This window comes from Aphis gossypii, chromosome 3, assembly GCF_020184175.1.
Source record: "Aphis gossypii isolate Hap1 chromosome 3, ASM2018417v2, whole genome shotgun sequence".
Lineage (NCBI taxonomy): Eukaryota > Metazoa > Arthropoda > Insecta > Hemiptera > Aphididae > Aphis > Aphis gossypii.
Genome location: NC_065532.1, coordinates 19,044,985 through 19,072,637, shown reverse-complemented (window position 1 = coordinate 19,072,637; position 27,653 = coordinate 19,044,985). Strand labels below are relative to the sequence as shown.

The 27,653-nt window shown below is 25.8% G+C and overlaps 2 protein-coding genes across 3 annotated transcripts in view; one reads left to right on the top strand and one right to left on the bottom strand.

The window, feature by feature from the left end:
• The window catches only part of LOC114119340 (uncharacterized), a 164,561-nt gene extending 140,874 nt beyond the window's left edge, over positions 1 to 23,687 (bottom strand). Inside the window, exons 1-2 of one of the 2 annotated variants that reach the window (XR_007605440.1) lie at positions 23,470 to 23,687; positions 625 to 681 (exon numbers count right to left, since the gene is read on the bottom strand). The gene's annotated coding sequence lies outside the window, so the exon portion shown is untranslated. The remainder of the gene's footprint in view (positions 1 to 624; positions 682 to 23,469) is intronic. The other variant, XM_027980857.2, reaches the window with a different exon arrangement.
• Positions 23,688 to 23,757: 70 nt separating this feature from the next.
• LOC114119341 (RNA polymerase II transcriptional coactivator) lies at positions 23,758 to 25,629 on the top strand. The gene is made up of 3 exons (XM_027980860.2): positions 23,758 to 24,015; positions 25,104 to 25,296; positions 25,363 to 25,629. Exons 1-3 carry the CDS (start codon positions 23,830 to 23,832, stop codon positions 25,443 to 25,445), a joined length of 462 nt encoding a protein of 153 aa, XP_027836661.1. The 5' UTR covers positions 23,758 to 23,829; the 3' UTR covers positions 25,446 to 25,629.
• The last annotated feature ends 2,024 nt before the right edge of the window (positions 25,630 to 27,653 follow it).

The window sequence follows — 27,653 nt, the reverse complement described above, 5'->3', positions numbered from 1 at the left end:
ATTGTTACAAATTTGTATGTATGATAAAAAATATATTATCAAAGAAGTTTTTACCAGAACCGTAATATACATCTTTAATAAAAAAAATCTAAATAAAAATTGTTAAACAACATTTTTAACCAATTATTTATATAGATAGATATATAAAGAAATTCACTTATAACTTGTATAGAAACAATAAATAATAAACACAAATGATGATACAAAAATCATATTCTTTTTAGAGATCTGCAATTTTATAAATGCTAATTTCACCAACTACTTTGAAGTAAGTACTCGTACTTGGTTTAATTAAAATCCAAATCATTATATTTTATACTACATAAGTAACATTTCACCTAAAAAAAATGTGTGGGTCAAATCACAAAATGGACGACCAATATTCTTAATATTTTGTTTAAATTTACTCAAGCGTTTAACCTATATTCCTATAAATAAGAACGAACTTAGGGTCACTTAAAATTCTTATGTCACAATACAGAACTTTGCAGACACTATACAATTATACATACACCATTAATATATAACAAATACTAAATGAACTGTTCTACTCCGTAGAAAATAGAAACAATAAGAGTTTGTCTGGCATCATATAAACATTATAAAAATACAGAAATAACTAACCTGATCTGCTGATTATTGGAAAACTTCGACTATCATGTCGTTCCGATAAATCTGCACCTGTAATCAAAATATTGATCTATAAATAAATATTATGTAAGAAATATCGATGAATAACTAGTTCAAATAATATATTATTATGTACTTTAGTATACCGTTCTTATTGTTAAATAAAATTATTTTGCCCTATTTATCTCAAAAAAACGCTTAACTTATACTTAAAATAAGATTCAACATTATGTCACATTATAAATTACTAAAAAATAATTATGTATGTGTTTATTATATAACATGCATTATAAATTATAAATTCATACTTCAACAACGTGCATTACAATTAATACTCGTTGACAATAATATACAGAATGATTCACTAAACATACTCTCCTCTAAAAGATTCATTTTTTTTATTTAATAATTAATTAATTTAAACTTTGAGATATGGAATTTATTGATATTTTAAAATTATTTTTAAAAATATATAAACTAGTATTTATTATACATGGACTATTATAATTGTAATTTTAGGGGTTTACCATGTTTAGTGAATCATCCTACAATACACTTTCTGTATAATACAAATATATTTCTTTTCATAAACGCATTTTTCAAAAATAATCATTAGGTATATTTTAAATAAATAATAACTTTACTACAGTGTTAGCCAGACTGACATTGTTGTTATATTTTCTACAGCATATAAAAGCGCATATAATCACGATGTCATTTCTTTTTAATTACAGATCACAAGTTAGTCGTGTATGTTACGTAGTTAGTAAAAAAAAAAGAAAAAAATGAAAAAGAGTGACAAAGACATCGTTAAAAGTATAATGTTATACACTTGAAGTTTAGTATGACTGCCAGCTAAATGTATACAGTAAACACGGAATAATAATAAAAAATGTAATGATAACCGGCTGTTGTTAGTTGGCATTATTTTTTACATAAATCACTATAACATATACATATATGTCACCATTCTTAATCCTGAAGATGTATATTTGTGGCGAGTATACTCACCTTTTAAAATATCTGTCGAGTTTTCCTGAACTCTGAGTAGGTCACCTATAGCTGAAGTCTACGTTATTTAATTTATATTACATATCTGTATACATTCGTCTTAATAACCAATATAAATATAATATAATATTATAAACACTAATTTGTATATAAGGATAAAAGTTTTTTATGTTTTTCAATCAGTATAATACTGCCACAAAAAATACGCAATAATAGGCATGATCCATTTAACGTAACCCGTAAAAACTCGTTATTTTATAAAACATTAACGTTTTTGAAAATATTTATTTTACATTTTTAAGTCGTTAAAAACAACAAAAAAGTAGAAAATTTTTTTAACTATTTTCTTAATTATTGGATTTTAAATTTTTAACTCTTGTAAGAGACAACATACATTTTGAATTTCATATTCCTAAGCAGAATATTATAGTATTATATTAGTATTTGGATTTGTAGAAATATCAAATGTTGTATTTGTACTAGTAGTTTATTTATTGTTTAAAAATATTTAAAGTTTGTATGACGTGCAGAGTAGTGAGCCAACATTTTGAGGACTCAAAATGTACCACTCCAATCCATTCATCAAACTTTAAATAGATACTTAAATCTAATAAACTGCTAATCCAAAATTTAATTTTTATACAAAGTACTGCAAGCAAAATGTTGCTGAAATAAAAAATGCAAAAATAAAAAATTATGTAAAAAAGAATATTTTCCAAGTATTAATAATTTTTGAAATAATAAATAGCATACGTTAAATGATTTACCCGGTCTACCTAATACTACTATACTAATATTAACCATATTTCATAGGTAATTTATGGGACGGAAGTTTTTTTATATATGAAAATTCATTTTTATTTTTTTTTGCCTTATTTTATTTTCTTATTAATTTTAAAATGATTACACTTTCATATTATTTGTGACAATACAACAATACGACAAAAGAAAAAAAGAAAACTTCTTACTATCCTAACGGCATCATGACGTACGTGAAATGGCAAATACATTCACACTAATCTATAAGAATGTTTAGTATGACAATTTTAAAAAATGAATGCAAACATTTTCAAAGTAGGTACCTATTATAAAATATACTAATAATCCTCAACTAGATCATTGTTAGAAATAAGTAAATCTCAAAATGTAAAACAAATTATAACAATTTTCCATCTATTTATGTAGCTTTAATAATGTTATTGTGTAATTTGGTCTCAAACCATTCAATCAGTTTAGACTTATTTTGACATTCAGAAAGAAGCCCATAGTTTTATCTTACAAAAAATTATACAATGAAACAATAGGAACATCTATTAGCAATTACAAAAAAATAATAATTGTAAGATACTATAGTTATTAATTTTTGATGTTAATATCAATGTTAAATACATTTTTTAATTTTAAAAAATTATTTATGATAAACATTTTTTTCCATACAGTTGTAGTTACATTATATATATTAGCGGCTTAATCTTACGTTATCAGTTTACAACCCACTGTGACATAGATGTTATATTTAAGTTTTCCGTGTCCTTGAAATGAATTGGATGTCGTGCAAGAGAAATTATTAATCGAGACAAAACGCCATGGTATACCGGCGCCATGTCCCCACGACACAATTGTAAAATGATTTCAACAGCGCAAAAATTGATTTTCGAATGCCTACCTCGCACTCCGGGTATCTTTGGCGACTACAAAAAATGTGCCCAACAACGCTTCAAAATAAGTTCTCGAAGTGTGCCTCGTGGGTATTCGTGATTTATATCAGTCCCCACCCCCTTACAATAGCGGTAATATAAAATATAAATTCACAGTGACCTATTATTCTCAGAGAAATCGAAAAAGAACGTTTAAAGACTATGATGTGATAGGTGTAGTATATTTTATAAGGTAGTAGAAGTAAGGTTCTTGAACGACTTAAACAGTAATGATATATCATACGATACGATAACTTTCAAGATGATTATTAGAGACAAAAATCAATTAATTTCACGAACTAACATAGATACTTTTAAGTTTTAGTGAGCGTTTTCGATTGGTTCTGAGAATTTTCTGCAACTCCCTAAATGCAATAGGCTAGATACCAATTTTTCCATATAAATGCATTCTTCAGCTAAAATAGACAATCCACAGCCCCAATAATCATATTATCTTTATTATATAATTTAATAAAAGCCAATTCTAATTACAGTAACAGAACATCAAGTCATAAATACGTCCGTGGTGGAGATACAAAATTATAGAAGTACCACTGTTTTTGATGCTTGGTTTTTTCACCTAAATTTAGTAATGTAAAATGTTACGCCTTTAAATAACTTATATATTTAAAAATAAAATAATATTATTCGATGAAAAATCATGATTTTATTTGTGATACCGCTACCATATATATTACAGGATAATTGAATAAATACATAATTGTTATAGATCATTAACTGATGATAAATTACTACGTGTTATTATTACCCCATCACAAAAAATATTATTTATATAAAATATTCATAGTGTCTGTCTTAACATCGTAAGTTAATCTCCTTTTATAATAATATATTAAATGTTAGAATACATGGCATTACTTTAAATATTTAATAAAAAAATATTACTATTAAATATCAATATAACTAGAACGATTGGCCGCAAAAAAAATGTAGCAAATGTTAAGATAACGAACCTAGCTATAATTATACTTCTCGCAAAATATGTCTTACGTATATAACTTGTTAATCCAGTAGCATTCCCAACCATAACCCTACGCTTTTTAATCGAAATTTAGGTAGAAATCCGAATAAAAACTCTAAAACGAAAATTAAACAACAGATTTATTTAAATTATAACAGCGTTTATTACATTTTATGATTTAAAGAATACTACACTTGATAGTTCTTCGGGAATTTAATCGTATTTATATGAAATTTGTAACCACTGAGTGTTGTTGTTTAATTTTATTTTCTATAAGTAATTATTATACCGAGTCTAATTAAGTAAATATTAAATACATCTGTATTAGTATTGTAGAAGAATATAACTTGGCGTTAATACCATTTGTCATTAGATGACGAACAAAACATTTTTATGTGTATAGAAGACTATAGGTAATATACAAAATTGAATAATTATCATAATATGTGAGTAATAAATTTAGATCAATTAATATATCAAGTCAATAATATTAATTGATTATTATTTACTCAGGTTGTAAATAATTTTTCTGATTTCTTTTTTTTTTTAATTAAACATAAATTGTAAACTTTGAAATTAAGTTTTCCGAATATCCATTGTTACTATGATTGCTTTAAGTGAGTTTACCGTTTTTAATAAATTATGTTTTGTAGAAACGAAGCTAATTTTCTGTCAGCAAGTCTATACTCTGAAAAACCCATATAATTTCAAATAAATTTGCTACAAATGAAAAAATACCACAGGAAGAGAATTATTAAACTTGATTCAGAAAATAAATATATAAATATGTATAACAATTTTTTTTTTGTTTTAAAACCATTTTGTTTATTGAACTATATAGACAACGTTAAATATGCAAAAGTTTCACAAAAGTGTCATAACCAACCCAACAAATTATAAATGGTAAAAAGATTAAGAAAAATCATATGTATGATGATTCGCCTAAAATGCCCAACATCATTTTTATTTGATAATGGATTCATTAAATTCAGATTTTTGAAACTTTTAGATAGGTACCTACACTTAAATACCATATTTTTAAATACTTGAGATTTTTTTTGTCACAAAAATTTTATTATAGTAGTACAAACTTCTGTTTTTGTAAATTGTTGAGCAGATTTTTTTTTAATAAAATTATATGTATCTAAATCAAAATTCAAAAAAATGATTTCTGTGATATTAAATTGTCTAGAAAAAAGGAATTCCAATTTGAAAAACAGAAATTTGTGCCACCATTGAACCATCTATAAGCAGTAAAAAATCACATATATTCGAAAATATGGTCTTCCAAGTGTATTAAAAATGACGAGAATCAGAGTTTGAATAACTCCGATATTAAAGAAAAAAGGGGACGAGTTTCCTTAGTGAATCACTCTGTAAATTATAATCTACCTAACCTTTCTTTTTTAAAGTTATATAATAGATAAACATTTGGATACTATTATATCTTTATATGAACGGATATGAATATTTTTGAAATTTGTAAAACTCCCCACCCCAACTTTCTAAGACGAAAAACGTGTGCACTGATATTCAATCAGATCGGAAATAAAATCAAAGTATTAGGACGAGATTGGATGAAAATGAATACAAATTTTACATCACGCATAGATTATTTGAATAATTTATTAAACTTAAATCCGTAAATTATTTCGTCATAGATTCGATTTATGCATATTATGCAGTATATACCGTAGTATAATCACATTTATCTTTTAAGAGGTTTTGGTGTATAGGTCAAAAACAAATGCATCGTTTGCTCTTCATTTCTATACTTAAGATAAATAGCACTACGCTTTATTCTCAGGTGGGCCATTTCTCTCATCGCTAATTGTTTTCACGGCAGAAACTAATGTTGTTGCTTTGCGGTAAATAGATAAATGTTTTATAATGCTACTTATTTCTGTCTTACGATTATAAACAAATTATGTTCCTACCAGTGAGTGAATTCGTATATCATGTACATTTTTTAATCATTTAAATATTTTGCAGTTTATCACATATACAATATATAACTATACTTTTATTGTGCAGATTAAAAATCAAAAATATATAATGTTACTATAGAAATAAAAACTAATAATGCTATTAAAGATAAAAGTTATTGCTATAATTATATTATTTAAATTTAAATTTATTAAAATTTTTCCCAACTGTTATAAGCTTATGATAGTTCATATCAAACTTGGTTGTATTTTAAGTTTTAATCTAACTATAGTATTATTATAAGTGTTAACTAAAATATTATGATGATGAATACTCAGTAATTCACGACACCAGTGTACCCAAAATGCCTATTCTAAACGCCGTGTGACCACAATTATGCAACATAATTAATAATAAAATTATTATCATTGAAATATATTGAAAAACAATATCCCACATTCATATTATACGTATTTTATTGGAAGATAAAACGAGAATTTTCCCTTATACAATATAAATTATTTAATCATGGCAATAAACCATATTATGCATACAAATATTATAATCTTTAATTAAATATTGTTATTGACAACGATTTATTAAATTTGTGAAATACTAAACTACAGATTTTATTTATTTATTATGATTTTACAGTTATTCTATAAATATTTGATTTTTTGCTAGTTAATTAGTTAGTTTAATCGCAAAATAAACATAGATACGCTAAAAAATAAAAAGTGTCACACAAAACTTAACACAATTATTGACAGTTAAAAATGTTGTTTTTATCATTGAAAGTTTTTAACAATGAAAATAAAAAATATACAATTATTAATTAATTAGGTACTTTTTTTATATCAGTCTTAAAAAAATGCTGAGACAAAATTAGTTTTATCCATCATTAAGTTTATTAATTACTTAAAAGATTAATTTAAAAAAAATGTATTAATACATAATACCGCGTGTTAAAAAATAATTATTTATTTATCAGATATCAAATCATAGAATTATTTTATACTTAGATATTTTTTTAGTAAAATAGATTTCGAGTTTTATCTAAATATTTGTATTTATAAATATCATTTATTGTCATTGAGACATTGAGTACATAATATATTCACAGTAAAAGGAAAATGTGTCAATTAATCAATTTATTTTCATTAAATGATTGGTACTATTTTCTATGGAAAAAAATTATTTTAGTTATGTAAAATATGTATCTATCGATGTCTGTTTCTTGCCTCGAGTAAGTTAATGATCATATTTTCATAAAGATAATGTTTCTCGAAGCCTTTTTCATCTACTCTGTCTACACATTTTTCTTTTTCGGCTCTTTTTGTTCTCAGACTACCATTTTCTTTTTTAACGCTGCGTGTTTACTGTTCAATCTTTGAACGATCTTTCAAATTTCTATTGAATGAGAAACATTTAATCTAGCTACGACATCACGTAAACTAATTTTTGGAAGCACATTGTATGACTTCAAAAAATTTCACTTCTATCCCGAACTTAGAATCTCAGAGATAAGACATTTTTAGATTTTTAAAAAAACCAAATACTAGCTGCCTTTACGAGCGTGGTACTAACACTGAAACTTAACTAAAACGATAACAGTAAAGAGCATAGTATGTACTATATTTACGATAAATAACAGTAAAAAAAAAAGAAATTAATTGGACAAGTGGAATTCAGTATCGATACGTAACGACAGTAAACATAATGTGTTATAGTAGTAGTACCTTTGCACCTTTTCCATAATTGTATTTAAAAAGCTATAATGTTGTTTCAACAACTCCGATTGGTTTTCAATAATATGCGGTCCATTTCTAGACATGTTTCAATAAAGTAATTGTATCAATTATTCGTGTTTCATAATCAGCTTCTACAGTATTTACATATACAGGTACCTAATATGTATGATGTTCACAACTAAAAGACTATAACTATTAAATAATAATATATCGTCTTCGAAGTCAGATTAATTGTATAATGACTCAGGGATTTATAATTATAATTCGTTAACCTATTCAATAATATTCACGATCATCGCTACACTAAACATGATTATTATTACAATGATGTCATACATCACCTATACTTTATAGAGTTATATATAGGTACTCATATTATAACAGCTGTAGACAACGATACATTTAGCACATGCACACCCTAACCACACTACAGATAATATGTTTAGCGAGCGACAGCAGTCTACGCATACAAATATAAATAATTGTTCACTTCAAAAGATTAAAGCTTAAGTTTATGCAAACAAAATTTAGGTTTAGGCAGGTCCGGCAAGATATCACCCGTTTTAATTAAACACGCAAACTTTTGGCACGCAAGCAATTTTGACCATCCTTTCCGGCAGGTTTCGTCATTAAGCCCGAATGCAGCAATATACAGCGTCGGTATTATGTCCAGCCACCTCCCTTCGTTCACGAAACTACCATTATTATGTACGCATGTTCTAGGAAATTTTTATCTCGCGCTGCAACTACCGATTATCTACGTTTCTCATAATCATTATATTATACAAGGTGATTCACTCCAGCATCCCCTCAACCATATCCATTTTTTAAATTTAATGATGAATTTATTTAAGTTCTAAATTTTGACATTTTCAAGTATATTTAAGAACCACATTTTCATCAACGTAGAGATTTTTACAGCATTTAAAGAGTGTTCTAAGGTGACACAAACTAGATTTTTTAATGAGAATTCATTTTTTTTAATATAAATTATGAAACCGATCATTTTCAATAATATTTATGTATCCAAAACCAGACTCAAACGATTATTTTATGTTATTTAATTTAGGTTAATATATAGATCCATGATAAAAGATCAGAAGAAATGAAACTATATGGAGTATGGAGACTATGATGATTAATTATAGTAATTATAATATTACGCTATCGAGATTTATACTTTAATAAAGCATAAATAAAATACTTTCAATACTACATTTTTTTATTTATTTATTTATTTATTCTTGAAAAATCAAACACAAATTACAGATTAGATATTATTATTTGTTACAGATTTAATTAACTTATCTCCTGTAAGCGTATGCAGTTTAGGGTAGAGATAGGGAGTTATGATAACTACTAAATACTACTAATGAAATAAATGCATAAATTGAAATGGTTTTACAAATCAAAAAAATCAAGATAAATTAAATAAATAATTAAGTACAGTAATTTTTTTTTTTTTTTTTACATAATATATTTTATACTTTTGTAAAATCATTTTTAAGGATTATAATCCTTAGTATACATATTTTAACAACAGAAAAATCATCGTTAAAATATTGATTTAAATACAACACTTTTAAAAATGTCAACTGATTAATAATTGTTAATTTATTATTAACAAAACCTGACTATTCTTTTTAAAAAATAAATTGGTATCGCCAAAAGATTATACCCCTAAATAATAAAAAAATATAAGTTTTTATAAAAACATAAACCATATTTAAATATGTTTAAAAATCACAAAAATAAAAATTTAGATAAATTTATTAGATTAAAGGAAAAGGAGGAAAAGGCAGTGGATATGCTGCATGCTTGGTGAATCATTCTATTTATCACAGCACTCGGACGACAGACGAAACATGCGCGCCTTACATAATATTACCTACGTTATTCAACTATCCTTATGAGTGTGCGGTCTTCCGACGATTTACGAATTTAGTACTAATGCGGTCTATACATAAACCTAATACTGTAGATTGCGGTCCACCAAAATTGTTCTAGACTATATTTTGCATGCAATAAAATCATATAAATACATTAATAAGATATGCATAATTTCTGAAGATCTAATATAGACATATAAATAGATTATAATTATTTGCCAAAATATGTACACAAAAATATGACAAACGTGCTATGAGTATAAACATGGTTCCCGAATATTTGGTGTATGAAGTTAAACCACATAAACACCGGGCATCAAATATATTGATGGTATATAAATTAAATCAACTCGTGAAAATATGAAATCGAACAAGGGAACAAAATCTGTTAAATATTATTATTGTTTATGTAGCTAGTATAAGTTAACGTATAAGGTAAGTTATTAGTTATTCCATATCGTATGATAGAGCCAAAATTGTATTATAGGTAACATTTTAATAATAACTAATTATAAGTAGGTAATGAATTGGTAATAATTAGCCTCAAAATAAGTAACAAATAGCAATACTAAATATCCAATAATTCATTTTTACCGGCTAACTGTAGCAATATGAAAATACTATATACGTATTTTTTACGTAAACCTACACATACAAATATTTGCTTCGCTATTATAATGCATTCTATTACATTTTTACACAAAAAATCAGCAGGATTATATCGTATTTATACGTATATTTCAGTATAAAGAAAAGACTTAACAAATATAAAATTAAGATCATTTCAGTACCTATAAAGTATAAACTTTTAATATCGAAAAGCAACGCCCACAAATCCTGTACAAGTGATTAATGAATAGAGTATACGTATACACTATACATATTTAGTTTAGAACCGCAGTATATACATATAAAACGTTATGCGTCGCGGTATCACCAATGCGCATATACGAATAATTAATATTTAAAACGGTATAAGTATAGGTGGCAAATCCGGAAGTTTCTTTAGACTTAAAATTGATGAGAATATTTTATTCTTATATTATATATATATATATATATATGTCAACTGTTTTCGTAAATATAACAAAACAATTAATCACCAACGAGCTTATATACTCGTGGCGGACGCCAAACAATTGCAGCACCCAATGATACTATATGTATATATACATTATAAAGGTAGGTAACAAAAATGCTAAATTGTTTTCAAAAGCCGCGTCGTTCAATGAAACTCATTTTATTATACACAATACACTGATCACTTATTAAATTATTATCTTGATGGTTTTAGAAGGTTTTTACATTTGAATATAACTGAAAAATCTAAATAAATGTATATATTGCATATACTATATAAATTGCCAAAAAATGGATTAACGAGTCATATATATAATATAAATTATAAGTACGTTTCTCGTATCTGGGTCTCGTCTAACTTTTCACATCCATTTTTTTTCACACCCAGCAGCTTTCGACTTATTGTAAACTTAAAGTACCTAATAAAGTAATAGATCGCTTCACTGAATTTACGTACCTCCTGATATAAACATGCATGCATGATTTAAGACTTATAAAATTTATATTATAAATTTTAATTTCAGTTGTAGGTATAATTAAGGTATCCGAAAATATTGGATAAAAAAAAATCTATATATATTATCTATAAAACACTAATTTCGTACATTTCCCAGGTAGTTACAAAGAATCATAGTCATCACTATCTACCACCGAAATACCGTATGAGTAAATATATTAATAAAATTTAAAAAAAAAACATTTAGATATAATGAAATTCATACAATTATTTTATATAATTGTGTACATTATTAATATGATCCTAATACGTATAAACATACATATATTAATTCATTTCTTAATAAATTTATTGAAAAGTTTGGATTGAATTCTAGGAACTCTTAGCTACTTAAACAAACATTTTTAGGAATTATATCTACAAAATAATTTGCAAATATTCATGATTTTGAAAAATTTTTGTCAATATTTGAACTTCAAATGCAAATAAAAAAAAATTGTGCCTATGTATTCTTATAATTTTTGAATCACTATAACACTAATTTATGAGGCAAAATTCCTATAAAATTTTCAAATATTTTGTATCAGTCAAAACAATTTTATCGATATTTATAAAAAAAAAACTAAACAAAAATGAATACTTCAAATGCCTATAGACTTAAAATAAGCGAAATATTTTAAAAATTAAATTATGTAAAGAAAATTCCAATCCAAATAACAGGTGAAGTTTTCAACTATCTACGGCTAACATTTTTTGAATAATAACAAATACTTAAATTTAAAACCGTTTGAAGATAAATCGTTATCGTTGCTCAATTTCGTAAAAATTTAAAATTTAAACGCACATAAAATTCTTCCTATAATGATTTTTCGAGTTTCTCTATAGCTATTTGAAGAAAAACTTATGGAAAACTTAGTATTGAATTTTTTAACTTAAGATATAAACACAAAAAATTTTATGATTTTTCAACTACAAAATTACTTGCAAATTTTCGCAATTTTGATATATTTCATAAAAATTTGAACTACAATAAGAACAACTCATAAGAAACTTTGTATTAAATTTTCAAGTATTTTTGGGACCCAACATTTTTTAATCGACATTTCAAAAAAAAAATTGAAAGTTTCAGTTATCTATAAATAACTCAAAAACGTCAAAATATTTTGAAAACTTAACCATGCGCCAATAAATAACACTAATATAAACATTTGGTGGAAATTTGAAGTTCAAGTATTTACAGTGATTAGTTTTTGAGTTACAACCATATAAAAAAATTGTTTTTTTTCGAAAACTGGTTTTGCGTAAAATTTCCTATTTTTCCCTCACTTTTTTTTTGTTTTTCTCGAATTTTTTGAAAACTATTAGAAAACATTTACTTTTGACCTCTATAATGCACCAGGAATATTCAATTTTCCATCAAAAACCATCCCCGAAGTTTGAAATTGAAGCATTATTTCGACAAGTTATGCTGTACACAGACACAAAAACAAAAAACACGCATCGTTCAGAATCTAAAAAGGAAAAAGATAATATTATCCAAAATCTTTTGATAAAAAGAACTTCTAGTAGGTTTTGGTGGGTGATAGTTATACTCGGCTGATACAAAAGAGATGTTAGGTGTGTTTCCGCACAGAGCTCAGCACTTTACTATGCCTCACAGAACATTAAATATTTTATTTCATCAAATTATACTAAAAAAAAAAACAATTTATATAAAATATATACGCAGCACTACTCGTATATCCATTAGGATAAAATGACATAAAATGACGGCAGTTTAGAAATCTAGAATAGTTACACTTTTAATTGAAAAAAAAACTTGAGGAAACATTAGATTATAATCGTATTGTTAAACAATTTGCAGCACAGAAAGCAAAAAAAAAAAAACAGTTTTGAACTAATACAAATCATATTTTAATCGTTAGTTATTAATAAAAAATAAGTATTTGTATGCATTAAAATTAAACTTAAGCATTTTTGTTAATTTCACTAAATTTAAAATGTTATGTGTATAGGTATCGTAAATATTATATTATATTTAACTAATGTATGACTGTATGTGTTGATATGCACATACTCATAAATATATTTTTGGATTTAAAAATAATTCAAATATCATGTATTGTACTAGAAAAACATACATCTGATAGATTTCTGATTTCTACTAATCAATATGCTTCTTATTAAGATAAAAAAATCTCCGAGTTTAAAATATAAAAAGAATAGAGGAGTTAAATAAAGAGCCCCAAAGTATTCTAGCGCCATCCCTAGATATATTAGTAGGTATATAGATATTTATCAATAAGCGTATAACTGGTCACATTTCGCTTAAAATGTTTGTCTTATTCATGTAAAGTGTAAACACATATTTTTAGGCGCTTCAGCCACCTGGTGTGGCTTGATTACGTTTTTGAACCCCCCTAGTCCCCCCCAATATCCACCTATGTATTGGTCATAAGTATTTCAAATGACATCGATGCTACCAGTTTTCTTATTCAGTATTCTATAGTTTAAACAATTTATTAAGGTACACGCAATAGTTAACGACACAAATTAAGACATAATCACGTTATAGCGGTTAACATGTACATGCACATACATACACTCACGTGCAAAAAACTCTATGATCTGAGGTCTCTATGAATTATTTTTATATTACATAAATATTGTCATAATAACATTCTTGTACAACAACTATACATTATTATCGTTTTGATCATCAACCCGCATGTGAACAAACACGTATATTTCGCACAATAAGTTTATATGATTAAAGTAGATAATTAAAAGACATGAAGTTGTGAATTAAGCAGCCTCCCATTAGTGACTCTTGGCAATTGTATATTTTTCTAGCCTTCTTTGCATAAATTTTGCTAAATTATTTATTATTAAATATGCGTATGCGCTATTCGTTACTATATTTTTCATTATTTTATAATACACCCGTGTGCTCTAATCACCGTTGTTGGTTTCTTACTTATAAGCAATAATTATATACTTTTACACATAATTTTATATATACCGGGTCTTACAACCAGCTTTTTACATTCTTTTTTACTTTAGGTACAGGTAGCAGCTGGCCAGTCTGCGCATCGACATAAATTGTGAGTAGTTATACCATTTTTTATTATTATTGCTTTTTATACATTGTTTGGGCTAAAAAGGCTGTAAATTATTTATATTATATGTTACTTAATATGTTTCTGTGATTTATTTCGTATTATTGTAGGTTTATTATTTGAAATTTAACCTATTACACAGCAACATATACTGTTACTTTTATTCAGCTGTTCTATCTCACTTTTTATCAATTTAAATTTTAAGTACACGCACACGTATGTGTAATATACACTATACACATTTACACATCATTTCATGGAACACTAGCAATTACTGGTCTTGCTCGATAAACTCGTACATTTTCTTAGCGAATTTCTACATACATAAAACACAAAATACCTAGATCAATCGGTAAGTAGTGTTGTGACATAAAACTTTTGAGTGATCAGGCTCGCGGCCTTAAATTTTTCATTCCCGAACAGTACAAAAAAATTTTAAATGTTTGTCCGTTTTTTTTCTCAAACTCAAAGTTTTCATTCTATTAAATGAAAATATGAAGTATAAATTTATTTTCCACTATAATATAGAGTGGTTAGAGTTTATTATGAATGGGATCTCATAGTGTATCATATTTTCGTGTGAGTTATAACTTTCAATGCAATATTTTTTTTATTTTAATAACCAACACAGATAAGCCGAAAAGAATAACGAAAGAATTTTAAGTGCGTTAAAAAAATAAACTTTTAAAACTAAATGTGTTCGTAAACAAATATTAATATTTCGAAAAATTATAATTATTTCTCACGGTAATAAAATATACATTCGAGCTCAATACAAATGTGTATTAATCACAAGTTCTAATATTATTTTATAAAATAACTTGTAAATGAAAATAATCACAATTTCCCTTCTGTACAGAATCGTCAATTTATGTATGTATTATATTGTAGTTTAATACAAAAAACTTAAAAACTATTAACATTGTAATGTGTACCTACGTTGTAAATATATAGGTCCAATTACTAAAGATGATTTTTTTTTAGCTTTGTATTCCTTGATAAACTGCAGCATGCTTTCACAGGCGGGCGATTTTTTTACTACGACCAATAAATTTAAAATAATTATTCGGTGATTGAAATTCAAAAAAAACGGTTAGTAATTCTTTCACTCGAAAATATAATAAAACAGTGCCATACAATATTCAAGCACAATACAAGACGTTTTCAATAATGTTATGAAATCGATTCTTTTAGAATAATTATTATTAATCGATATTTCTACATAATACGTTTACATAAAATCATAATTAAACCCGAATGGTCCAGTGGTGGATTTTAGGGAAAAGGCCCGCGAGCGGCAAACGTTAAAGGAGGTCCATTATTATAATACCATAGCAATTACGACTAAATAAGACCAAATTGTTATGGTCCTATAGAGATAACGAGCCCGAGAATATTCTTTTACCGTTTTTATCTAACAACAAGATTGTATAAATATTATACAGTTTGAGTTGATAGCAAAAATATTTCATGAAACTTCTGAATAAAATAATCCATACTTTTATTAGGAAAAAAATAACAAGTATTATTAGTAATTCGATTGCACAGACTAAAAAAAATCTGTCGTGCACTCGTGCCAATAGGAAAAACCAGACGATAACGATCATATTATATGTAAAATATTTTAGTAACAATTAAAAAAAAAATCCATCTAGTGTAATAATAGTACACGTTGCATTATTAAATTATATTATATGTAGATATTTAACAAAGTCTAAGCAAATACACTGAAAGTAATATTATAATATCATGCAAGTGTATTATATTATGTTATAATTCAATTTAGTTTTTTAAAAGGTATACCATATTCTTGGATATACATCATTCTGATGTTTCATTTCTGAAACTAATTATTACCATAGAAAAAACAATAGTAATTAATTTTTATAAATAATAACAGATCTCAGTATATTATCATAATAGATATTGATTCTACATATCTATATATCATATTATATGTATAATGCATGATAGATATTTTTATATGTTATCAATTATCATATAATTTAAAAATATTTATAAACAAATATTGTTTTATATTCTGATACTAAATTATATATAATATAATAAACGGAAACAGTTTATTTTTCAGAAAATATAATGTTTTAACGTCCGATATTAAACAATGTTTATATGAGCGTATTAGACCTCAACATTTGCTATCATTTGCATTTGACTCTGCTCGTTTTAAATTTTAAAGCTTATTAAAAAAAATTATCTAATATGAATCAGTATTTTTAGAAAATCATTCTGATTATGAGATACAAATTTTCACCAAGAAAAAAATTTAAAAACAAACTTTTTCTATTACAGAAAACTAATGTGAACTTTGATGTTCAATATTAATATATTTCCTTGAATAAAAAATTTATTAAATTCTGATTATTTAAAATTTATAAATGCCTTCCTAAGGAGTATATTTTCAAAAACTTAGATTTTTATACCATTTAAGAATTATTTTGTAGCGATATTAAATGCCATTTTTCAAAAGAGAACCATCATACCGTTTTAATATCTAAATTGAAATTAAAACTGGTAGTTTTTGGAGTTATTAAATTTTGGATACTAAGGATAATAAGTTTGAAAGATATTTGAAAACTATAAACATTAATATAAATTATATTTGCAATATATAATTTGAAAAATTCACCAATTATAATAAATACTAGATCCACTTTTATATTTTTATACCCATTTTTAAGAATTATTATCCTACATATATTTTAAAACCTTCATAAACTATTTCAACTTTTACTTTCGATACTTCAACATTTTCAAAACATCATCTGCTTAAGATGATGAGTAAAAACCGTTGGTACTACCACTATCATAACTTATAATTTAATAGTTGGTATAAAAAAATCTCAGTACTTACACATAGAAAAAACCTAACAAAAAAGCGGGTAAGTGGGTACCGCTCTGCTGCACATTAGGTGCCGTGTAGATCACAATTATATATTATAGGCAGTGGCGTATTTACGGGGATGGTCCATGGGTACTGGAACCCTCCCCCCAGAGGAAAAAAACCGATACATATTCCTGCAGTATAGTTCATTAATAAGCATAGAAATTGGTATTGTGTGTATTCTGACGACGATTTCCAAGTTACGGCTAAATATAATGTGTGATTAAGGCAATAGGTATATAGTTATCATAGTTTATATAAATTACTTAATTATGTATAAACTGTGGACCCCCCCCAGAAAATTTTTGAAAATATGCCACTGATTATAGGAGTGTTAAATTTGAACCCAGTGATAGGTATCATTGTATACGAAAAACGATTCTGGACGAAGATGATTTGTTAGCCTAGGATATAATTTCCAGTGGTTGGTAAAAAAGGTGGTTTATGTTTTAATGGCTTAAATACACCAAAATGTAAGTTCTTTTATAATTATTGTAACCTAAACTTATGGAAAATCTTGTATTAAATTTTCATCTCTTAGCTACTTATACAAACATTTTTATGAATTACACCTACAAAATAATTTACAAATATTCATGATTTTGACGAATTTTTGTCAATATTTGAACTTCAATAATGCTAATAAAAAAAAAAATGTGCCTATGTATTCTTATAATTTTTATCACCATAAGAATAACTTATGAGGAACTTTGTATTAATTTTTCAAGTATTTTGACTTCGCCAAAAAAATTTTATCGACACTTCAAAAAAAAGTTCTCAGAAAAATTGAAAATTTCAGTGGTATAAATAGCCTTAAAAAATTTAGCCATGTATTTATAACGATAATATAAACATGTGGTGAAATTTTTAAGTATTTTTAGCGATTAGTTTTTGAGTTACAACCATATAAAAAATCGATTTGGTTGAAAACTGGTTATGCGTAACAATTCTCGTTTTTCGGTCACTTTTTTTTGTTTTCCACGATTTTTTTGAAAAACTTTGAAAAATGTTTACTTTTAATCTCTATTATGCACCAAGGATATTCACTTTGCCATCGGAAACTATCCAGAAGTTGGAAATTGAAGCATTATTTCGACTAGTGTTATGCTGTACAGTGTACATATACTGTACAGTGTACCTACACAAACAAAAAAAAAAACACACATCATTGTAAATTCAATACATTCATCACTTCATTCAGAATCTAAAATATATGTATCTATTTATTTAACTTAAAAATCCCCAAAAATCATGGTTTAAAATATATTCATTATTAAGTTAAAAACGGTGTGAACATTCTACGTACGTAGTACATTGAATTGTATGGAAAAAATATTAAAAGTTGAAAATGTCTGAACATTTTCTTAGTACAATAGGCTATTAAAATTTAAATGTCTAAAGCTATATACCTATATACTTGGACTTAATTCAACCTTGATTATAAATGGTATGGAATTATACCCCTGGATATTGGAAACGAGTTATTATTATTAATATTCACTAAGTGTATACAGTTATAACTTAAAACATCATATTCATTTACAATAAAATTTCGTTTTGCAATACTTTTTGATTAATTTTATTTATAATTTTTCATTAAAAGTCCGATGATTAACAAAATAAAAATAAAAATACGGTTAGAAGAAAAACTCAAGTCGCTATCGGAGGGTCTATTGGAACATCCAAATAAGAAATTACAGGCAGTCTTACAGGTGTTTGATAACAACCACGTTAAAAAAAAAAAACAGCGATTATGTAGTAAAATAATTAGCACTCTACGTTGTTTTATTATAACTGGCATAAGAAAACTTCATTTTTAGATACATTAATTTATAAATACACACATTATACATGCACATACAATGAAATAACATCACGAGTATTATAATTCCCCTTTTTTCTGATTTTAAAGTCTGAATTCAATTATATAAAAAATATAAATGTAATAACGGTTTACACAAGATTTAATCATTATAATTTATCTATTTGAATTCTATTTAGTCAATAATATTATATAATACAAATAAAATAATTAAATAAAAATTAGATTATAACAAAATATTTGCTCGAAGTGGTAAACTTTCTAGTCTCTACAGTATAAGCTACATTAATGAAATGAAAATGCTATATAAATCATTTATTTTGAGACAATATATTATACCTATTTATTTCTGCAGACATTTTCATCATGACTTCAAAGTTAGAATATTTTGACAAGCCTATTTTGTTCTCGTTAATATGCGATTAAATTCGTACATCCAAAAGTAGGTAGATGTCAATAAGTAATCTAATTGTTTTTGTACTAAGACTTATGTACAAACTTAGAATAAACACAGTATGAAATTTTATAAGAACAATATACATAATATTATAGTCGATTAAAATAGATAGATGTAGATATAATGTATTATATTCGTCCCTATAGACCGTTTCCCTCAACGAGGTCAGCTCACTGAATATTATTATACCTGAGTTTGGTGTATATACCTAGTATAATATACTACTGTATACACGAAGAAGAAAATCTTTCTGTGAAAAACATTAATATTCAAGTACTGCTTGGGACGTTATTTATTGTAGGTAGATGAAAGAATAAGAAAAGTAGTAAGCTTTCTAAATAAAAATGGCTACATAAATTTGATAAAGAAAGGCGAAATATAAAATATTTTAAAAGTATATATTATAAAGTGGTATGAAAAAAAAGATTACATTTAATCAAATTCAGCTGGACAATACTTTATCTGCCTAAATATTGCATATACATTATACACATAGATATTTTATACGAATTATGAATATTATAGTACCATTATGTTAAAATCTTAATCGTACAATCATGAAGCATAGATTTAAGTTACCTACATAATTAATCGATTATTATTATACCTTATATCTTAGCTCAATTGATTGGAATACCTATAATATATTCAAAAATATACTTAATTACTCACAAATCAAAAAAATATTTTGTTTAATAAAATTATCATAAAATCAATATTTATATATGTATATATAACACATAATTATGGCTTCTATACATATAATCATTACTCAAAATCATGACTTATATAAATATAATAGTATTATATACTCCTTCAATAAGTACATATATATTCAATATTGTACATCTATTAATTTTAATATTTCATGAGATTATTATTATTAACATTATAAATTATTTTTCAATTTTATACATAGGATTTCGTATTCCTGTCACAAATTTTATTTTTTGTAAGTACATTTAACTGCAAAGTGTGTAATTTGTATGCAAATACACTGTATTGAAAAAAACTTGTAGAAAAAGCATTAGTATATTGCTTTATCAACTAGAAATCAAAATGATTTTTTCTGAAATTTGCATATGCATTGTCAGCAACAACAGCCCTTGCATATTAATTCGAAATGTATACTTTTAAAAGATATTTTAGGTTGACAAATAATTTCAAACAAATATTGTAGTTTTAATATAAAAAACGTTTAAATCAAAGTAGTAATACTGAGGAGTAGGAATCTTCATGGATCTAGACACCCCTCTCCTACCCCTCCCAAAAAAAGCGTATTTTAGGATACGATCTTGTTACAAAGAACCCATTATTGTATTTATGGTCGATTGAAAAATCTGAACGTTATTAAATTAATGCACTTAACATAGAAGTTAATTTTTATTCTCTATAAAGTCGATAAAATATTGATTAAATCAAAAATATTAATACAAAATTAGTATCTTAAGCAAAGTATACACTAAACACGTTTTTGGTCTTAAGTCTTTATACCTTAAATAAATTTAAAAATATAATTTCTTAATATGACAGGTAATTGACTATTAAATATTAATCTTATATTTTCCTTATATTATATAAATGTATGTGAATAGTTTTTTACGAACACACTTCTGTGACTGCCAATTAATCAAAATCAAATTTCCATAATAAATTGCAATGATCTATTTAAAAAATATTTAATTTATATTATTTAATTATTCGTTTGTTTCCATTAGTTAAAACTATAGTTTTAATTTCTTTACATATAAAGAAATTTATCACAGTAATGACCCATCCAATTCCTGGATTTTATATTTTTATATTTAATTATGTATATATATTGTATTATCTACATCAACATATTTCTTCCACTCTAACAATGATGTTATTTTATTGCAACTCTAATAAAAAATTAAAAATCAATCAACATAACACATGTATTATATACCTATAACCTATTATAGACAGTTCGTCAATTTTTGGTCATTATTTAAATTAATAATTTTAAATAGGTAGGTATATAATATATCTGCTAGTTAAAATAAAAATACCTACGTAAAATGTTCGAAAGGCTTATTATATAAACAATATGAAACGGTGATCTCAAATATTTTCTATACACATACTGCTTCTCCTACCATCAATGTTAGAACTAAGATAAAATGAAAGAGTACCTAATCAAGTTGTGTATTGAGTGAAAAAAGTTATTTTTTACACAAAAAAGTACCTGATTAGATATAAAAGGGTAATAAATTTATACCACGGACAAAGATCTAGTATATTTTAGTCCGAGCTACATACTGTTAATTTCTAACAATTATTTTACATAAGACATGATAAAAAATTATGAAAAATTAAAAATTAGGAACTCATATTTACATCGAGGTAGGCATAATATATAACCTTATTTACCACGTTTTAAGGTATAAACCTTTAAGCCATTGTTTATGTACCTACCTATAATCAATGCAACAAAACTCGACGAGATTCTTTATATCGATGCTTAACCGTGCTACAGACGTCGTAATCATACGATATTTTATCAAAATAGCAAAAAAATAATTATGCATTAAAGCTTAACATTATAATAAATTATAGTTTTATAGTTAATTAGTGTTAAATACATTGTATTTTAATTTTTATACCTAAAAAACATAAAAATTTTATTCCAAAAAATTTTAGGAGAGGACAACAACCCTTTTGGTTAAAATATTTCAACTTGATGATAATCCTGTCATATTTATTGGTTAATTACGTTAACTACTAAATATGATCAATCAAAGAATAACTGCAGTTTCATACAGTTGCGCGAACACGACCAAGGCTACATTAACCTAAGTGTAAAAGAAGCATATATTCCAGACGGCAAAATTTAAACTCTACCTATCCAAAAAATTTAATTTTAATGATTGATTTCTTATAAATTATTTTTTTTCTTAGGAATTCAATATCTAAGAAATTGAATTAAAATAAAATATTTTAAAATTAACTTTGTATCTTAATTTGATTTAATGTGAATTGTCACAATATCAATCAAAATCTTATTAGAGTAGGTAGGTACTCTAATTCCTAAAACAAGTATTGGACTATACCATATTACATGTAAGTATCTATATTAGAACGAAACTAGCATGTTAATGTTGTGTCTTATCGTTTTCGATAATTTTCAATTCATAGAAGTAGCCAAATAAATATAACACTACCATTTACTTTTATATTAATTTATAGAGTATTCGCTATTCATTAATCACAATATCACATAGTTACAAATTGCTGTAGGTACCGACTACAGACGCAATGCTATTTAGTAGTGTAATATTTTGTGTGGTCATGAGCAGTTGACGAATATCTGACTCAATAATATACGCAGTAGAAGTGTTAATGTGTTTATATCTTAGTAATTGTTGACTTTTATCTGTAGTAAACTATTATTTGCACTTTTCATTTTTTCATTGTCGAAAAAAATAAAATAATAAAACTTAATGGTTCTCAGTGTAAAAATAAATCATGAGAAATAATTTCGAAATAAGTGACCTATTTTGGTAATAATCGACACTATTAATTAACATTTAAATAAAAAAATGGAATATGTATTGAAATTTTAATGAATATATATGCTTTATGCACTATTTTATTCTAGTTGTACCAATCAGCAATTTATTGGTTACCTATGTTTTTTACGATTACCACTGGGCTCTATGGTGTTTATATAATACATTTAAATTGTAGTCTACGAGAAATCAAAAGAACGAAGAACTTACCTTAACAACGAGAAGACGTTCGTCCGATTATTGCGTGGGCATTTGTTATGTGCAATACTCGCGAGCCGCTGTCTGCAAAAGCCAACAAGTGCAATGCAAAACAACGTGAAAATGCGTCTGAACATGACTAAACTCGTACGCGGGAAATGCACGCGCGGTATGAAAATTGTACGACCCGCAGGGTTGTCCCGTCGAACGAACAAAAACGCAAAACGGTATGTTCGTCCCGTAATAATCTCAATACTGATCGGTAACACTGTAACGACGTGTTTGAGGTTATGGGCTTATCCCATTAGTTACCGATTAACATTAACGTATAATAAGCATAATAAAAATAAAAATTAAATATATCCGTTGTCGATGTTGAAATTGTCGTCACACTTGTGCATTTACAGAACTCGTATTCTTTTCAGTTGCGTTGACGATTTCTCAGCTGTCCCATTTAACGGTTTAGTTTTTCAACATTATAGAAAACTGACAATGGCGCCTAAGAAGTCTAAACGTAGCGCTTCTGATGATTCTTCCTCCGACTCCGGACCAGATGACGTAAGTTTTATTTGTGCTGCAGTTGTAAAATAAATAGCTTAATATTTTAGGTTATTATAATGTACCTATTGATTGACAAAATAATTTGTACTCTGGTATTACACCTCTATTGATTGTTCACTACGGTGAAAAAATTTAGATTAATACCTTTAAACCTTGTCCGTATGGTACCTATTACGCACACTATTCATCTCGATATACTTTTCTTAACTTAAGACAATAAGACAGTGTATCATTCCTTTATTTAAATGTTAACCTTTAAAAGACCTGATGTCCGCATGTGTTGTCTCTGTCTATAACATACAATAAATCAAATTTGTCCTCAGTTGAATCTGTTTGGTGTTGTACATTTTAATAATATACAGCCTACTTTATAAATTAAAAAATTTTTAAAATATTAGCTGTGTACATTTGAGATTAGTTATTTTAATTTTAAAGCAAGTGTACTGTTGTATTAAAACTTATTATACAAACTGGATATTTGTAAATGCAAATTTGCAAAGTAGTATAAATCATGTCCTCAAATGATAAAAATTGTCTAAAAGAACATTACGCTTTCATAATAATTTTCTATTCCAATTCAGTTTTAAACTAGTTGTCTCTGTATAACCTACATTTAAAATTTGAATCACTTGCCTATCTATAGATGTTTTCTATTAAAATAAATAAATAATAAACAAACTAATGCATATTTTCTATTATAATAATATATTGGACACATAAATTGATCGCGAATGGTCGAATGGTGGACAATTCCCCCCTAGACATTTTTCGAAGAGGAAATTTCCCACTACGCCAAAAACTGTTGGGGGAGGGGAGAATTGTCCGGTTACCGAAAGATCAACTAAAAGTTCTATTTTTAATATAAAACTGCATAAATCACCCTTAAGCTTTATTTAATAGAAAAAATTATAAAGTTTAAGTGAAGATGTTAAAATAAGTTATAGCTAAGTTGATATTAACACTTAAAATAATTATATCCTCCTAAAGCCCAACACTATGTTTAAATAATAATTAATAAGTATAGGTACTTGGTTAAATAATCATAATATTAAGTTAATTGTAATTTTTAAAATAACTGATTTTAGAGAAATCCCCCTCCAAAAAAGTCTAAACCTACTGATAAAGGAAGTTCCAATAAAACCAACTCAAATGAAGAAGAGCATTCTTTTGCATTGGATAAGAATCGTTTTGTTAAAGTTAGAGATTTCCGTGGTAAACTTTTCATCGACATCCGTGAATTCTATGAAAAGGATGGACAAATGCTTCCTGGAAAAAAAGGTAACAACAAAAAAATATATCTTTCTAAATAAATTGTTCATTAAAATGTTAAAATTATATTTATAGGCATATCTTTGAATGTTAGCCAATGGAACAAACTCAAAGAGCAAATTGACGATATTCAGGAATCTGTTGAAAAAATGGGATAATTTAAGTTCCTTACGTGTCAGACTTGTTATATATTTATTTATTTATAATTAGTTTGTTTTAATGTATTATTTCATACTTAAGCGTTAAGTTATATTATAAGCTGAACTATAATTTTGTATTTCATACTCCTAAAGTATCTTAATTTACCAAAAATAATATAAATTTAAAATTTCATTGATATAATCATGACTTATTATTTTATCTAAATTTAAAATTAAAACCATAACTTATTCAGAACTAAAAAATTATTAATACTCGAAATAAGTATTCAAAGAATCATAGTAGGTTCAATAGATAAATTTAAAGTTTGTATCAAATAGCTTTGATCAAAATAAGTTGTTTTTCATAATTTCATAAAATTTAAAACAGTTTGGTTATAGTTATTTAAAAAAAGCCAAGTATTAACAATGATACAATGTATACTTTGATTTTGTATTAAAGTAAGTAGAAAGTAATTGTTTACCTTAACCTTATAAGTTGTTTGCAACTATACAGTGCTGTCATAATATTTACCGTACAAAAATTAATCTTGTAATAATAATTTATTCAAAATGAATAAAACAGGCAATAGTTGGCCAATAGTACAGTTAATTAGTCGGTGACATTAAGTAGCCTTTGACCGTCATGATCCTAGTGAACGTTTTACCCAAGCCTGGGCATAAACAAGTTAAAAAGTAAAAGTTAAGTTAATTTTAACTTTTTAACTTAACTTTTTTTAATTTAATTTTCATTAACTTAATTTTTAACTTAATTGATGTTTACTGATAATAACTTAATAAATAACGAGTTATTTTTAATAAAATCTAAGTTACGTTATTTTATAAATAATTAAAATATAAATAAACCTAACCTAACGCTAACATATAAAAAAATAACTTTTTTTTAACTTTTAACTTATTAAAAAGTTAAAAAAATATATGTATAAACTTTTAACTTTTTCTTATTGATGCATATTAACTTAACTTAACTAAGTTAAAAAAAATCATTAACTTGCCCAGCCTTGGTTTTACCCCAGGGGTCCATAATACATACATTATGCATGGTACTGTGACAGGTATGCACTATATGGGATATAGATTGAGAATCAATGGCTAACAGATAGTGAAGCAAAAGCGGGTAGCAGTACACAGGGGTCACTTTTAATGTCGCTGACTATAGATTATAAACAAATATATCAAACATTACAAGGTATTAAAGTATATTGTATGATTCATGCTTTAATGGAGTAAAGAAAAAATTGAACTCCAGAAAGTTTATTATACAGAAACATTGCTTTTGGAATTGGAGAATCTGAATATGTTAAATAGTTTGTGCTGTGTGATGATAAATAGAGCATGAAGGTGGTAAGGTTATTATAAGCTGAAACGTTGAACGAGATGCATTTTAATAAATTAGGTCGAAAAGGAGAATCAATTTTGTTATTGATTAATTTATAAATATCTGCTAGTTCACGTCTAGTAGCTAAAGTAAGGAGGTTAAGATGGAATCTTATTGGTGTAATCATGCTGGTCAGTGGTCGATAATAATATTAAATTTAAAAGCTATAAACTTTAAAAACGATTTTGAACTCTTTCAATACAATTAATATTAGATTTAGTATAAGGACTCCAAATCTGAAAATGATCCATATCTTAGAAAGGTCAAATCATTGTGCAATAAAATTATTAATTTATAAGATTCCAAATTTTTAAAATCGGATGAGTGACATTTACCAAAGCCTAATACTTGTAGTGATTTTTTACCACGCATTCAATATGATCCTGAAAATTAAAAATTGTGAATTATACCTAGGTCTCTTATGGATGAAACTGAATTGAGTTTATTATTTAATATTTATACAATAAGTAAATTGTATATGCTCAAGAGACCTGTATAAACACATTGAATGACACTTATTAGTATTTAAGGCCGACACCAATTAGATAAAATGTTCTCATTGAAAATTAAATAGTCAATCATTGAAGAAATACAAAAGTAAATTTTTAAATAATCAGTAAAAAAAAATAGGAAAACGTAATTTTCATAATAAACGAGATACTGTTAATAAGTAAGATAAATATTACGGTTCCCAAACTTTTAAATAATCAAAATATTTTTAAGTTATTAAGTTTAAAAAAAATGATAATTTAAGAAAAAGTGTAGTTTCTACAAACAATACATTTTAAACTGCAAAAAACAAACTAACTATATAAGAGAAAATGTTTCTT

What these genes read in the sequence shown, in the direction of transcription:
- LOC114119341 (XM_027980860.2), top strand. Translation starts at nt 23,830, where the DNA reads ATGTTGAAATTGTCGTCACACTTGTGCATTTACAGAACTCGTATTCTT. An exon ending in CCGACTCCGGACCAGATGAC is followed by an intron (nt 24,016 to 25,103) that starts GTAAGTTTTATT and finishes AACTGATTTTAG; the next exon opens with AGAAATCCCCCTCCAAAAAA. An exon ending in AATGCTTCCTGGAAAAAAAG is followed by an intron (nt 25,297 to 25,362) that starts GTAACAACAAAA and finishes TTATATTTATAG; the next exon opens with GCATATCTTTGAATGTTAGC.